Source organism: Pimephales promelas, chromosome 23 (genome assembly GCF_988280905.1).
Source record: "Pimephales promelas chromosome 23, fPimPro1.hap1.1, whole genome shotgun sequence".
Taxonomy (NCBI): domain Eukaryota; kingdom Metazoa; phylum Chordata; class Actinopteri; order Cypriniformes; family Leuciscidae; genus Pimephales; species Pimephales promelas.
The window spans coordinates 24839742-24856593 of record NC_142791.1 but is presented as its reverse complement, the minus strand read 5'-3'; the positions used below and the strand labels follow the sequence as shown (position 1 = coordinate 24856593).

At 37.5% G+C, this 16852-nt stretch overlaps 1 protein-coding gene across 5 annotated transcripts in view; it reads right to left on the bottom strand.

The window, feature by feature from the left end:
* Positions 1–16852, bottom strand: part of apc (APC regulator of WNT signaling pathway) — a 48226-nt gene that overhangs the window by 10191 nt on the left and 21183 nt on the right. For 4 of the 5 annotated variants that reach the window (XM_039671389.2, XM_039671388.2, XM_039671390.2 and 1 more), the window contains 7 exons: positions 9924–10008; positions 7797–7992; positions 6116–6224; positions 5896–6009; positions 5703–5786; positions 1702–1782; positions 47–145 (listed from right to left, as the gene is read on the bottom strand). In XM_039671389.2, coding sequence (XP_039527323.2) covers positions 47–145; positions 1702–1782; positions 5703–5786; positions 5896–6009; positions 6116–6224; positions 7797–7992; positions 9924–10008 — 768 coding nt within the window. Of the gene's footprint in view, positions 1–46; positions 146–1701; positions 1783–5702; positions 5787–5895; positions 6010–6115; positions 6225–7796; positions 7993–9923; positions 10009–10422; positions 10733–16852 lie in introns of those variants that run through there. The other variant, XM_039671391.2, reaches the window with a different exon arrangement.

Sequence of the window (16852 nt, the reverse complement as noted above, 5' to 3'; positions counted from 1 at the left end):
TAAAAAATGTAGCATTGAGAACTTCTAAAATCTAGCTCAAGTTAACCTTAGTGCCCAGATGGCTAGTCAGTCGGCGTGGAACGGAGTAACTTCCCGCACTGCTCATCTCACTGGCGGTGTCATGATCGACCCGAGAACTGGAGCCCTGTCAGGCAAAACAAATACAAGGCAGATTCAAACAACTTGCAGGTGTTCAGCAAACTCAATCAAAAAAGTTTACATTTATTTTTCCACTGTAGATATTAGACACCCTACAAAATGTCACACATACAGTCTTTACTGGTAAATAACAGGCAAATTAACCGTTAAAGGAGTAGTTCACTTTTGAAAAAAACTCTTGCTGATAATTTACTCACCCCCATGTCATCCAAGATGTCCATGTCATTCTTTCTTCAGTCGAAAAGAAATGAAGGTTTTTGATGAAAACATTCCAGCATTTTTCTCCATATAATGGACTTCAATGGGAACCAACCGGTTCAAGGTCCAAAAGACGCTTTCAGTGCAAACTGTTCAAAGGGCTTTAAACGATTCCAGACGATGAATAAGGGTCTTATCAAGCGAAACGATCGCTTATTCAATAAATAATTAACAAAGTTTACGTTTTATAAGCTCAAATGCTCACCTTGCTCTGTTCTGTGATGCACGTTTGTGACTCTCCTGTTCAAACTCGTTTATCAAAATGAACAAATCTTTTTCCGAGTCATTTGGTTGGTTTAACGAACGTAACAAACCAATTGACTCGGAAAAAGATTCGTTCATTTTGATGAACGAGTTCGAACAGGAGAGTCACAAACGTGCATCACAGAACAGAGCAAGGCGAGCATTTGAGTTTATAAAACTTAAACTTTGTTATATATTTTTTTTTTAAATGAGTGATCGTTTCGCTTGATAAGACCCTTATTCATCGCCTGGAATCGTTTAAAGCCCTTTGAACAGTTTGCAGTTTGCACTGAAAGCGTCTTTTGGACCTTGAACCGTTTGGTTCCCATTGAAGTCCATTATATGGAGAAAATCCTGGAATCTTAATTTATTTTCGACTGAGCTGAGGAAAGAAAGACATGGACATCTTGGATGACATGGGGGTGAGTAAATTATCAGCAAAATGTTTTTCAAAAGTGAACTACTCCTTTAAGAGATCACAAACATATTGTATGTCGAGTTAAGGGAAAGCATTGTGTATTGTTGCACTGAATTTGTTTAACATTGAAAAAAAAAATATTATAAATAAGTATATCCATACAGATCAAATCATTTAAAAACTGAAGATGCATAAAAATAAAAATAGAGGCAATTCTCTGTGCTTCATAAACAATATATGACTCTAGTATTAAACTCGATCCCCGCACCTAATCCACTGACATACAGCTCACACCATCTGTCCGAAAAATACCACACAAGCTTAATGCAAGTGAAACAGCGAAGTACAAAAAAACCCCCCTCCTGATTCTGCTTAGAATTTCAAAGTCTAACTAGGTCTCTATGATGAACAATAAAACCATTAGCATCTGCATTCAAATCATTATTATTCAAAGCACTCCGAAGCTCTTGGCATAGACTGAAAGGGCTTTTTAAAAAGGTCCTGAAATCCTTGGCACCCACTGGCTGAAAAAAGCTCCACCGGAAAACACTTCTGTTCATGAGATCGTCAACAAAATGAGTCTAATTTAGTGGGAGACTGCTGCAAATAGATACAGTTCTTACCTGTGAGCATACTGCACTACCACCGCCAGCATCTCCTGAAGCATGAGCCCCTTCAGTCTGAGTCACAGGGTCATGCTTGACCTGATGATTCAAAGAGGAAGATGAGGAATCAGCACGTTAAAGGAGTAAATGACACCTATAGAGTCAGTCACACTGTGCAACAGTGGAGGAAAAGACAGGTCGAGGCAGGTGGAACATGGGACAGATAACCTGTGTAATCAGCTCTGTGAAGAAGGGATAAATCAGCGTATAGAGATACAGAGAAGTCTTGAGCTACAGGACAGCAGCTGCAAGAGCACCCGGCTCTTTCTGACCTACATTGCTTCCTCATTCAGCCAACAGGATTGAAACAACAGAGGGGGAGGAAAAGCAGAAGTGTCCAATAGGATTTATCCACTTAGAGGGAAAAACACGTGCAAACTCAGAGCATGCATACAAAATCTTCCACTTGTGCACTATTTTACTATATAATATACATAGCCATCCTGTGGCACAGAAGAGCACTGCCATAGCAATGGCAAGGTAATGGGTTCGATTCCAAGGGAAAGCATGAAATGTATATCTTGAATGCAAATGTAAGATTAATAAAAGCATCTGTCAAATGCATAAAAGTAAATGTAACGCCTAAATGTGAACATAGCTGTGCATCCTAAACCAAGGTGACTACTGTTTTTAACGCTCAGCCACACCGAACACGATACATTAGTAGAGCATGCAAATTCAATTAAACTTTCATGGCTTCAGTGTTAATGCTCAGAAGCATTTTATGTGGACTATTTCCGTCCGCTACAGAACAGGCTCTAAAAGCAGAACTTAAGACACTGAAACATGCACACACACACAAAAAAAATGATGCTGAAATGGAAAGTACAGCCTTTCTGAAGAAAATGAATTAAACATGTGAAAAGGAACAAATGCTTGCACAACACATTTCCATTCCATCAAAATATGATTAAACTTATAAGGCCTAATGCATCATATTTATTATTTCAAAGTCCTCTAAAGGCGGGCATACACTGTGCGATGTCTGTGCGATTTCAGCAAGGTACCTACTCACACTCAACGAGTAAATCGCATGCGATGCAAAGCCAAAGTTCAGGATTTATGTGCTCACACCAGTGTTGTAGTCGAGACCACCTCACTCGAGTCCGAGTCGACACCGAGAGCAGAGAGAGTCAAGTCCGAGTCAAGACCGAGACCAGAGACGGTCGAGTCCGAGTCGAGACCAGTGAGGGTTGATTACCTAATTTACTTTTATTTACTTAGAGAAATTCTTTTTTTTTTTTTTTTTTACTGAATTTACTTAGAGTTTAAAAAATATGATCAGTTTAGGGTAAAAAGGCCACATAGTAGGTGGTGTTAAAAGTAATTTTATTACAATTTGTCATGCGCAGTTGCGCACTAGAAAATCACCAATCACTGGGCGTGTCAATCAATTTAAAGAAATATTTTATTAACATACATTAATAATCATGAAAAATATTTTTAATTGAACTCGAGTGGACTCGGGAATAATTCCGAGTCCTAAAAAAAAAATGTTCGAGTACGAGTCAATTGCGAGTCCAAATGCACACGAGTCCATGACAAGACCAAGACCATTAAAATATGGTCTCGAGACCGAGTCCGAGACAAAGTCCGAGTCTCGAGTACTACAACACTGGCTCACACCGTACGGTCCGATCGTCGAGCTGCGACTTCACTCCTCACACTATACGTGTAATATCTGCGATAACCCCCTGGATTGCGCCTATTTACATGTATGTATTTAATTATTATATGCATTTAATTATTATTAGTATTATAGTATTATAATTATTAGGGGAGGCCTATAGGCTAATTTTATTATTAAATTGATCCGCTATTGTAATTAATTTGCCACGCAATATTTTCCCATAACCCAGATAGCAAACTGACATTGAATCAACGTGGAAATATGACATCGAAACAACGTTGATCTGAAATTGTTTTGCTCATCGAATTAACGTTGAACCAACGTCAGACGCGTCATTCTTTCAAAACTAACGGAAAATCAACTTGAAATCAACGCGTTGTTTCAACGTTATGAAAGCAAACCAATTTTCGATTTTCATTTAGCTTTGAAGAATGCCGCGTCTGACGTTGGTTCAACGTTAATTCGATGAGCAAAATCAACGTTGTTTCAATGTCATGAGAGACGACGTTTCCACGTTGATTCAATGTCAGTTTGCTGTCTGGGAACCAACGTGCTGTGAGTATAATAAAATATTACATAATCTTACTCCTCATTAAAAATTGCCTAAAACATTTAGGTCGATTACAATAAATTATAGGCATAGAAAATAGCTATTAACGGTCTATAATATGTACAAACATTGCCATAATTAATCATCAATGAAAATAAAAACAGGTTTATTTCAAAAACATTGTTTAACAAATTAATAAAAGAGGTGTTACATCGCAGGTGGCTTGGAAGACGGTGGGTAATATTATCCATTTTGCAACACGAACTGGAGGTAAGCAACAGTAATTTGTAGCTAGTTTGAACTACAGAACTTAAAGATCTCCCTCTTTTCGTTTTTGTTTTAATTTTATTTTTGCTGCAGATGAAATGGTTAAACTTCTGTTTTCGCGCAGGTGCAGTGAGGGAAAAAACACTGAGTTTAGGGCATTCGGTTCGTAGCTTTGCTTCAACTGTGCGATATAGTCAAAAAGAGCAACCGAAATTTCTGACATGGCAGAAATTCATCCGACCATCCGATTGCACTGGCCCTCGTTTCTCCCTGTACACTGCATGACAAACGACGCACGACAAAGCTGAAAATCGGTCCGACACGAAAAAGAGTCGCACGAGTCAGAATTCGGCTCAAAATCGGACGAAAATCGCACAGTGTATGCCCGCCTTAATGCATCATATTTATTATTTCAAAGTCCTCTAAATCAGGGGTTCTCAACTCCGGTCTTCGGGAACTCACTGCTCTGCATATTGTGTGTGTCTCCCTTATGTAACACACCTGATTCAGATCCTCAGCTCGTTAGAAAAGACTCTGTATGAACTGAACTGAGTGTGTCAGATAAGAGAGACATACAAAATGTGCAGAGCAGTGGGTCCCGAGGACTGAGAACCACTGCTCTAAATGATCAACTTTGTTGAAAACCTGTTAATCTTCCACATGCCTTCTGTCATCTGATTGACAGTTTAAATACTTTTTTAGCAACTAAAAGCCTTTTAATATAATTGTAAAAACATCCACCTTCAGCTCGTGGATCACGTGTCTTTTTGCTTCACAGATTTTCATAAAGAAAACATAAGATTAACTTTTAAATTGTTAGTTGTATTTCAAGAGAAACACTTACTGGACTGAAGCAACTTCATTATCCATACATCATATTTTATAAAAATCATAATAAAATGTGAGCATCAAATATGATCCATTAGAATTTTAAAGAGACATTTAATTTATTTCATCTCAATAATAATATTGTATTGCACTGCATTGTTTTGAAATTACAGAGCTTTGATCATTAAACTCTGATATTAATATACATTTTATGTAAGTAGTCTGTTATACTGTTATGAATGAAGATACCATTTTTTTTACATTACAAGCTATCAGAATTTTATTCGACTTTTCTGAAAAATGATTGAAAATGAACTAAATAAATGATTATAAATAATAAAATGACAAAGAATAAAACTGAGGGTTTTTATATGAGCTCCATATTCTCACTATTTCAAACTACATGAGCCATAAAGGCCTGATGTATCAAATATGATACTCAACATAAAACACACTTTTTTGATTTATCTAAACATTTTTGTGACACCCTTTTAAACATTTGATTTTGCAGATTATTATTTCATATGTCAGGCTTTAACGAGACTTCACAAAATGCCTTTCACTTGTTCATGTGCACATAAATAAAGATCATAACACTGAGCTGTACTAATTGCTACTAATCTGTAACGTTCAATTCTTCCTTCGAAGCACGGCTGTATAACAGGCATCAGAATAATCCAGTACCTCTGTGTCGGCCGACTGGGCCTGTAAACGTGTCCGAATCCTCAGCATGTCTTTTTCTATCTGCTGTATCCGAGCGACTCGGCCCTGAAGACAAATGAAGGAAACCTCATCACCAAACTGCTGGTTTCATACTCTGAATTTAGAAGCCTGTTTTAGTTTCACCCAGTCTTTCAGTTTCTGCATTTCAGCCCACCTGCGCCCGTTTCTCCATGTCCTGACACGTGCCCAGTTGCTCCTCCATGGCGGCTCGAATCTGCCGGGCCTCGTATTCTAGTTGCCTGCGTGTCATATCGGTCTGGAGAGAAAACTACAACAGCAGAAGAAGTGTGAAGCTACAGAGATCATATAAGGTAATGATGTGTGCATTAAATCGACTGCATTCAATATTGTAGCTTTTATACTTTTTTACATACATTCTCAGTCAGTGGCAGACTGTCGATCCTTTTGGTCAGGTTTTGTAACTGGGCATAATACCAGTCTTTTTCCTTTTCTTCCTTCTCGAGTTCTGCCATCAACAAAGACCTAATAGGAAGAAAAGTCACTCATGAAAACAGCCACATTTGATTTGAACTTAAGACTCACTAAATTCAAGTTGTTATTGGTCAAAATGTAATGACAGTAAGGTTCCAGAAGTCAAAATGCAACTTATTTCCTCTTTAGAGAAACTAATTAGCAATTTCCAAAAGCATATAATTTAAATATTTAGAATTTGTAAATGTTTTTGAAAGAAGTCTCTTCTGCTCACCAAATCTGCATTTATTTGATAAAAAATACTGTAAAACAGTCATTTTGTTCATTATTATAATATTAAAATGACTATTGTAATTTATTCCTGTGACCATTACTCCAGTCTTCAGTGTCACAAGATCCTGATTCGAAGCTGATTTGATGATGAAAAACATTTATTATTACCATCAAGAGTTGTGCATATTTTTGTGGAAACAATGATATTTTTTTCTTTTCAGGATTCTTTGATGAATAGAGACTTTATTTGAAATAGAAATCGTTGTAATATTATAAATGCATTTAGTGACAGACTTTTGATCAATTTAATGCATCCTTGCGGAATAAGAGTATTATAATTATTTTATTATTATAATTTTTTGCATTTATACTTTAGTTGTTGTTGTTATTCTGTTTTACATACTCTGAACTGTACCACAATGCCTTGTACTTGTGTTGTACTTTTTGCATTGTACTTAAAGGGATAGTTCACTTTGAAATTAATTTGGTATGTTTTATCTTACCTCAAGGGCATCCGAGATGTAGGCGTCTTTGTTTCCACAGTAGTTTCAATTTTGATATTTTTAGGTCAAACCGTTCTTGTCTGTCAGTCATATAATGGTGGTCTATGGGGTCCATCTCAAAGAGCATGCACAGAGAAGTCCAGATTAAGCATGATTTAATGACTCGTAAATGTAAGTACACATTGATGGCCTAAGACACGAAACGAGCGATTTGTGTGAGAAAACGAACATTATTTATATCGTTTTTACCGCTTTTAACCACAGCCACGTTCAAGTAATCTGAGGGTGCGGGTGCTTTGTGGCTGTGGTTACAAGAAGTAAAAACGATATAAATACTGTTCGTTTTCTCACACACACCGCTCGTTTCGTTTCTTAGGCCATCAACGTGTACTTACATTTACGAGTCATTAAATCATGTTTAATTTGGACTTCTCTGTGCATGCTCTTTGAGGTGGTGACCATAGACCTCCATTATATGACTGTCAGACATGAACAGTTTGACCTAAAATGATCAAAATTGAAAATACTGCTGAAACAAACACACCTACATCTTGGATGCACTTGAGGTAAGCTAAAACATATCAAATTAATTTCAAAGTGAACTATCCCTTTAAAAAATAAAATAAAAAGTCTTACCGACCCCAAAAGTTTGACCGAATATTTTGCAATGAACAACACGAAAATTAACTTCTGATATTCAAACACATTTCGTTTGAAATCAAAGCTGCCTATCTGGAATGTACCATCATTACCACAGTTTACCATGTAAGAAGAAACCTTTAGTTAACATTCTTAAATAAGGATCTAATACAAATGATCAGAATGATCAGTTCATGCGAGCGCTCACCGTTCCTTCTCCAGCTCCTCCAGGTAACCGGCACTGTCTCGCCCCCCGCCGGTCACCCCTCTCCTGGGGAAGGAGCTCATGGGACTGGGGCTGGGGCTGCTGTCGGCGGAGTGGCCCGAACCGGAGCCCTGCAGAGAGGCTTTAGACCTCAACTTCACGCCTGGGCCCGAGAAACTGCTGGGGTCAAGACTCATTTCTGCAGGACAGAATGGGAGATACAGATGACGAAGTTGCCACACGTACCGTATTTCCCAGAAAAATCCACACCTAACAGTAGATGCGTTTCATTTCGAAGGCTGCATCCTCCAAATAAAACACTGCAGTGTGGGAAATGCACTATACAAATAAACTTGGCCTCAAGTAATCCGCATCGGCAGGAATCCAAATGTGTGCATAATGCAATATTCTGCATGCTTGATGTTAACTGCATAATATAAATTGCTCTGGAATAGAAGTCACAGCATGTTTCAGACGATTAAAAAAGTATATTCTGAAAATGTGGTAGATTATGGGATGTTGATCTTCACGAAAGACTCTGAAAGACCTTCTAAGGCAGCATTCGAACTGAACTGAAATGAAACGCCACAAGTGACGGATTTGGAACGGCCTACATATACAGCAACCACACAAATAGCATTTATTCTGATAGGGTTTGATATTACCTAGTTGCTAAGCTAACAACAATATTTGGCCAAGTATAAAAATACACAGACAGCACACACAATAATTGGGTAAATAGTTTATCCAAAATGAGTTACAATTTGCTTAGGAAACACACCTATGATGTCTTAAGGCAAGACGATACAAGCCAAAACCATTGTTTGTTTTTTTTCATGCACATGTCAATTTTGAGATTCTGGCCTATTTTGTTTCCATCACGTCTCCTTTCAGATGAGTGGAAAGAAAACATTCAAAATACACATTTAAGCGTTTATTACATTATATTTGCATCTGTAGAATTCAATTACAATACATTTTTAAAAGCCATGGGTTTATTCTCTTTTGTTCCCATCTGTATTCTGAAGGGTTTTACATAGGGATTAGTTCATATATCATTTGACCGATTTATTCCTAAATGCATGATGAAAATGTTTGACTGTTGAGATGGTATTGTCTGATTTCTGGACGGATATAAAGAGATTTACTAAATCTCCTCTTTAAAAGCCTTTAAAACTATGTCAAGAAAACCAAACAAGAATTTTAAAACCGGCTTTATCCAATGTTCAGATTTCATTTCTGGAAATGTATGTCAATTAATGCATTTTAACAATTATTTAAACATAACATTTCAGAAATATCTGTCTAAATTGTCTTAAAGGAGTAGTTCACTTTTTTTAAAAAAAAAACTTTTGCTGATAATTTACTCACTCCCATGTCTTCCAAGACAACCATGTCATTCATTCTTCAGTTGAAAAGAAATGAAGGTTTTTGATGAAAACATTCCAGGATTTTCTCCATATAATGGACTTCATTGGGAACCAAACGGTTCAAGGTCCAAAAGACAGTTTCAGTGCAGCTTCAAAGGGCTTTAAACGACACCAGACGATGAATAAGGGTCTTATCTAGCGAAACGAGTGGCCATTTAAAAACATTTTTTTAAAAGTTTAAGTTTTACATACACAAATGCTTGCCATGCTCTGTTCTGTGATGAGCGTTCGTGACTATCCTGTTCAAACTCAAAATGAACAAATCTTTTTTCGAGTCATGACTCGAAGGGTCCTAGATGAGACCCTTATTCATCATCTGATGTCGTTTAAAGCTGCACTCAAACTCTCATTTGGACCTTGAACCGTTTGGTACCCAATGAAGTCCATTATATGGAGAAAATCCTGGAATGTTTTCATCAAAAACCTTCATTTCTTTTCGACTGAAGAAAAAAAAGGCGTGGAAATTTTGGATGACATGGGGGTGAGGAAATGATCAGCAAAAGTTTTTTTTTAAAAGTGAACTACTCCTTTAATGTACTGTGATTAATCAACAAAGTATGGTGATATCTGTTAGTTAACATTTTTACCATATTTATATATAATGATGTCTTCTAGGTAGGCAGCTCACAAATTTGTGGAACAGAGTGAGTTTATGATGTTAAAATACGCACTGTTCACAAAATAATTCAACTGTCCTCACCTTTAAATCTTTCGAAAAACTCAATCTGCCCTTGCGAGTCTTTAGGGTCCTCTACGATAGTTCCTTGAAGCTGCTTCAAAACCTCCTGAAAGAGAAACAGACAATATCTGTGTATGGTAGAGTCAGTGTTAGAAGCCATCATCAGATAATACAACATGATGAGTTGCCGGAAAAAAAAAAAAAACATGAGATATTTCCATCTCCCACCACATACAAGAAGACTTCTTCAGCCTGTGGGCTGATAAAGAGAAGAAAACTTCCATCAAAGAGCTTTGAAGGGCTTTGAAGATGCGCGTGTCGGAGACATAAACAGCTTTGAAGCTGCAAAAATACACCTGCTACTCCTTTAGTGCCGCGTTCATGCGAGATCTGCCTGTGATAATGCCTGAAAGGCCTTGATTTCTGCTAAAAAAATTAGTAAAATTAGTGTTGAAAACCAGCTAGCGTTCACCGCTCAACCAAACTTCACAAAAACATTCAGGCTATTTGTAGAACTTACCACTGCACATATGCTGAGGTTTTGGTCAATGTTCCTTTACGGTTACGGCCAACATAACTCAAACCAATTCAGCCCCAAACCATATCAAACATGAGACTTTTGCACCGCTCATTCCATTACTCCGAGTTCTCCAGCGTGTTTGTAAGCCGAAAAAGCCCAAACAATGCGACTGCCTTCCAGGAAGTGACGGCCTCCCCCTTCCTTCATCCCATCCCGGAGACCCAAAGCCTCACGAAGAGCACAGATGCTTCCCCATTCAGCTCACAGGACCACCCTTCCCAAACGGCCCGGGGTCAGCATGTCCACAGACCACTGGAGACGCGTGGAGAAGGCCAGAGGCGTCCAGAAGGGAAAGGTCACACATGAGCATGCTGTTTATCTTCCCTTATCCAGTAGAAAAGAACAACACGGGGTTATTCTGTGTCTAAGGAGAGTCATTTTCTCCCGAGGGAGCATGACGTCACACTGATCTATCTCAGGAAACAACGGCTTCATTATAGGGGAGGTCATATGATTACAGACCGCTTTACTGCACTGTGAGTCAGAGAGATGAAACGACAGCATCATCATTCCCTCTGCTTGTTAGGGACAACATGGCCTCCATTTATGCTCTTAAGAAATGTCTCTGGTCTTTCAAAAAATTACATTCACTAAAATAGAACACAATTCCAAAATGTAAAATAATAAAATTCAAGATAATATAAAATAAAATCATATGTAATGAAAATATAAAATTGAAAATAATATAATAAATGAATTATTATTTAAAACAATATAATATAAAATATAATTATATATATATATATATATTTGAAAGTTAAAAAGAAACAATAAAACTATTTTAAAAAAATCAAAAACAATTTAACATATCTAATATAAAACAAACATTTTTTTATAAATTAAATATAAATATATAAAACTCAATATTAAAGATAACTATGAATAATAGTAACTGTGCTAGAGGCTTGACTAATACAAATAATAAACGCAAATTAACCCTAAAACAAAATAGTTTTGATTTATTTAAAAAAAAATACTTCCCTTGATCTGAGCGGTACAAGACTTGGCTACTTTTCCTAAGTTTGCCTCCTGAACACACAATTTTTTTTGACTCCAAAAAAAAAAAAAAAAAACTCCTTAATCTTGTATTTGGGTTAAAAATGGGCACCCATAGTAATTTAGAGCATTCTTAAAAAAGCCAAAATAAGACACCAGGTGACCGCAAAGTCACTTCATCTTTAGGTTTTAGCTCTAAAAACTTGATATTTTAATGTAGTTAAAAAAAATAATACATAAAAATAAGCATAATTTACATAGAAAATATGGTATTTTTTGAAGTAAATAAATTCAATAATACCCCGGAAAAAAAAACACACCATAAATGGATAGACAAAACTTTATCAAAGACAGTGATATAACATTTATAATAATAAATAAAAATTAGGATCCTCTGTGCCCACATTTGTCCACAATTACAGGATTAAGGGCTATAAAGTGAATACGGTTTGAGGGCTACACGCATTCAAAGTTCACATTTTTTTTAAAGGTCTACTTGCTAATATTACAAAAGTGCTGAAATCTGAAATCCCAAAATAACCTTTATGAGTGTAGATTACATCTATAATAACATTTTCAACAGCCAAATCCACATTCGAATATCCTAATGCGTCAGAGTCAATAATGGAAGTCCTAGTTTTTCCTCCTCCCAGAGTCAAGGTCCGAAGGAATCGGGTTACAGCGATGCAGATGCCCTTGGTACAATATTAGAGTCAAACAGCCACTCATGTGCGAAGCTGCAAGCACACAACACTTTTAAAAATGTCATCCTATCCTCCCAGTAATGGAAATCAATGCTCCAAGGCAGCCATCTGCAGGGAGCCCGAAATACTCGCATATCTGATTCCTATCTAGCATGCGTTTCATCTGACCTGGAGTCAGACGAGACCCGTGGGCCTGCGGTGGGAGTTATTGTTCGAGTGTGAGAGGAGGGGACTGGGTTCGTGTGGGCGGATGGAAGGTCTCTTTGCTTTCCCAGTGATAAAGGTAGAACGTCCTTGAAACGTGGAAAGAAAACAGCACATGACACACATGGCATGCACTCGGGAAAAAACAAGCGTGGCGACTGATGACAAACAAGATTTAAACCATGAACTAGGCTACTCTTCTGCCTGTGACAAGAACACGACGTCAATAAATGAAATTATCTGAATTCAGTCAGCTTCTCATAGCCGGTTCTTTGAGGAAACCAGTGATGCACCAAAATATTTTTTGCCATAACATCAAAAAGTTTAATCAATTAATTCATCAACTTTAATAATCAACACTGATGTTGTATATAAAATTAATTGCACATTTTAACACTTTTTATGATGATGCATTCATTTGTTGCTGAAATATAAACAGTTAAACGGTGGCAGAATAAATGTCATGAAAGCAAGTTATTACAAACATACATAAAATTTAACAAAGTAAAAATATGTAAGGGTTAATACCCTAATTACAAATAATAACTCGCCTGGTTTATTTAGCAACCGGAGATATTTATAGTCCGCTCAGCTTGTAGAACCCTTCAGGTTCAAAAATGGATATCTTTTCATGAAACACAAAGGTAGGCATAGTTTTTTTTTTTTAATTACACATAAAACAATTTATCAAACAGGCTTCTTAGGCTTGAAACGCTGTACTCTCCTCCCGCCTTGGTTGTCTGGACTGCTGCGTAAAACTCCCGCAGGGTCTCATTCAGAGCAGCAGCGGTGTAATTTTCTTTATGACGTTTCTCCGTTTTATTTACATTTTTTCTTTCTTCAGCAGCATCCCAGTCGTCAAAGTTGTCATATTCTCCATAAATGTTAAAAGAAATAACGAAGTCGCTCATTGTTGTATTATGGCTTGTTTCCACTGAGTGGTACGGTACGGTACAGTTCGGTACGCAATTATTTGCGTTTCCACTGTCAAAACTTGTGAATGGTACCAAAAAGCCGAACCGTACCGTACCACTTTTTGGGTACCCTTCTGTTGGGGTACCTAGCACAGTGAAAGGGTACTAAAAGGTGGAGCTAGACTCACTGCAGAACGGTGATTGGTGGACAGAGTATCGTCACTCGCGCGTGCTACAAGGGCATTAGAAGCAGAAATATAATTCTACTGTTATTGTGTCACGAAATGTAGTTTTAAGAGTTTTTCAGGCGAGAAAGTAGTTTTTAAAGCTCAAATCTGTGGTTTATTTATAGATTTATGATAATTTGACTGAGATCCATTCTAAGCGATCACCGGACGCTCGCGCTCGTGTCCCCCGCCTGGAACAGCCTTTCCTCGGCGAATCGTTCTGATGTTTGCCGCAGACTCGGACGTCTCTGTAGTGGTTAAACATGAGATATAGTTCGTCTTGTATAAACCTAACAGGTGATCTTTGGTCTCGTGAATCTATAATTCGTTCCCTGGCCAATAGTTTTGGCAGAAGGCTAACGTTACGTGAAGTTTCATATCTTTGAGCGCTGAGTAGGCTATATTTGACTGACTGAATTTCTTGATGTTATATTTAAGCTTTACTGTATATCTTTTTGTACTTTTTACTTATATATACACTTTTATAATGGCTATTATTGATAAAACTGAAATTCAACGAAAAGAGATAGTTTTGTCATTTTTTATTTTATTACAAGATCATCTGTAATGTTGTTTATTGCAACATTTGTACCAATGCGATAGCCTATGCAATACATTAGGCTACATATTGCCTGGAATATGTTTAATATTTTTAAATTTAAACGAAAAGAGGCAAGGTTGTTTTATATTTAGTTTTGTTATAAATACATGCAGTGAATAATCAAGGCTATGCGTTGCACATTTGTGTGCTTTAGAATGTTTAAAATGTATTGAAATGAAATCGAAAAGAAGCAGAGTGGTGTTTTATAGCATATTTCGTTTTATTGTTGCCTAAAATGAACATACAGAGATAACCGGAGTCGCAGAGCCAGAGTGAGCAGAGTGCCGCTTTCAAGAACGCGCTGTTCCATAAACAGAATTACTGGACTCGCGTCCTCGGGATCATTCTCCTGAGTCGGACTTTGCGTTGACTTCTTGGAAACGCCTAATGCCAGCGCTTGTTTCTAGTGACAAACATGCCGAGAAGCAAGAACAAGATCTGCTGTCTGTCATCCATTGTTATCGCTTTCTTCGCGCGAAAATGACATCGATCGCTTCTTTCCAGCCTATCAAGTAAGGGTACTGTTGGCGGTGGAAACGCAAGCCTGATCATGGTGTACCCGACCCGTACTGTACTGTACCGTACCCCTCAATGGAAACGAGGCATTAGTAGGCTATGTAGCCTAATATCTCTAACTAACGTTAGATGGTTGTTTTGATAGAGCAAATTGTTAACGGATACTTTGACTGCCTGTTGCTATGGTTACTCACAGCTGTTGTGGGCAGCGCATTTATTTATTAATTTCGAATAGTAAACAGGCAATTTCACCAGAACTACTTTCCTAGGTGTCCTCTATCACTTTTTAACGGACACCCTGCAGCCAATCAGAATCAAGTATTCACCCAGACCATGGTATAAGAATGTGATTAAACGAATGTGTTATATAGTGCAAATATTTAGCAAAAGTTATTCGTTTTTTTTTTTTAACCCTAGCTTTCCTGAGGTAAACGTAACTTGATATTGTTTACAAGCTGTTTTACTGACGTGAAACACTGATTGAGCGATTACGGTACGGTAAGTTGTACTGTTTCTTTCAGCACACCTTCTGATATTCCTTCACGTTTGATTTGAGCTATAACTAGTAGTAAAGAGTAGCTACAGCGATCTGTGAAGGTAGTCTCGCGTAGCCAGAGCTTCAGACTGTCGGCAGAAGGTCTGGACTCTATCGCAGCTTTTCTTGGCCATGGACCGCCCAAGAGGACGTTTGATGGACATGTAACGCAACCAATAACGGTACGTTTAGTTCCACACCATGACAATATGTCGATGTCCCCACAATAACAGACCGGCGTGCGTGGAATAAATTATTCATTTAAGAACGTTGTGCAAGTTTACTGCAACAATAGAGCCGTGAACTTCCCGTACTTTTGGAAATCCAGTGTTTAGTTGATCCAGATAAGCTCTCATTGTCACAGTTGTAAACACAACTCCTCCTTCCACAAGGGGTTTTGGCGTCATGGCATTTGTTTCCAGGTAGATAAATAGCGCAACACACACGACGACACCCAGACATCCTGTAGAGTTCAACCAATCAGATCGCGACTTCAAAACTCCTGAAGTGTTTTCAGAAAAGTGTGCCATATGCATCAGACGATCAGACTGTGAAAGAAACTTTATTCTAGAATAACTAACATTGACTAGAATAACTAACAAAAACAGACTTTGTATCATATTCAATAGTGATTATTAAATGGTAGGCGTGCTACAAATAATGTTTAGTGGAGTTTTGTTCATGAATCTGCAGAAAAGGGCATAGACTAAAACATCTTGGTTCATCAAAATGAAGATCCTTGAATATCAAAAAATAGATATTGTCAACCCAACGCTTACATCCACACATCTGACATGTTTACCTGTTGTGGCTTATCCACTGACGCTCAGAACACGCTAAGTAAACATCACCATTTCGATCAACGATTTTGGCCCTCCAAAATTAAATATTTCCAGTTGCTGAAATTCTGATGCATAACTACTAAGTACGAACTAACCTAAAAATAAGGTAGGAGAACATAATACACTCACAAACACAACATCTAATACACAACCTACCTAATACTACAGAGATTAAGAAAACAAGTTCTGGACAGAAAAGGCAATGTCTAAGCAGATTTTCCCCCTGCAATGCTGCACTTTTCTGGGCAAGGTGCAAAAAATATGTCCAGGAAATCCACCAGAGATGTTTCATCAGAAGATTACAGCATTCTGAGTCATTAAAGTAGGAAAAAAGCCGCATTATTTGCTGAGCTCATCCCATAGGGAAAGTGAATTTATTTTATTTATACGCCATGCTGCATAGAAAACCTCAAACATCAATGTGACGAAATAATGGAAGATTTGGGTCATAACTCAGGACCATTATAGAGAAATGAATCTGGAAGAGAACGATGTACCCAATGATATCCATAGTAGGAAAAAAAATAAATCAATGGAATTCAATGGGGTACAGCAAATGTTTGGATCGACATTCTTCAAAATATCTACTTTTGTGTTCAGCAGAAGAAAGAAATTCATATAGGTTTGAATTGAAACAACTTGAAGGTGAATAAATGATAACAGAATTTTCATTTTTAAGTTAACTATTCCTTTTAAACAGCCATGTGTGAAGACACATCTCATAGATGACAACGCTCAAACTGTGAAAGAATGGTTGTGAGGATCATGACACTCCTCTGAGTCCAGAACTTAAACTCATTGAGAGTCTTTGGGATGTGCTGGAGGAGACTT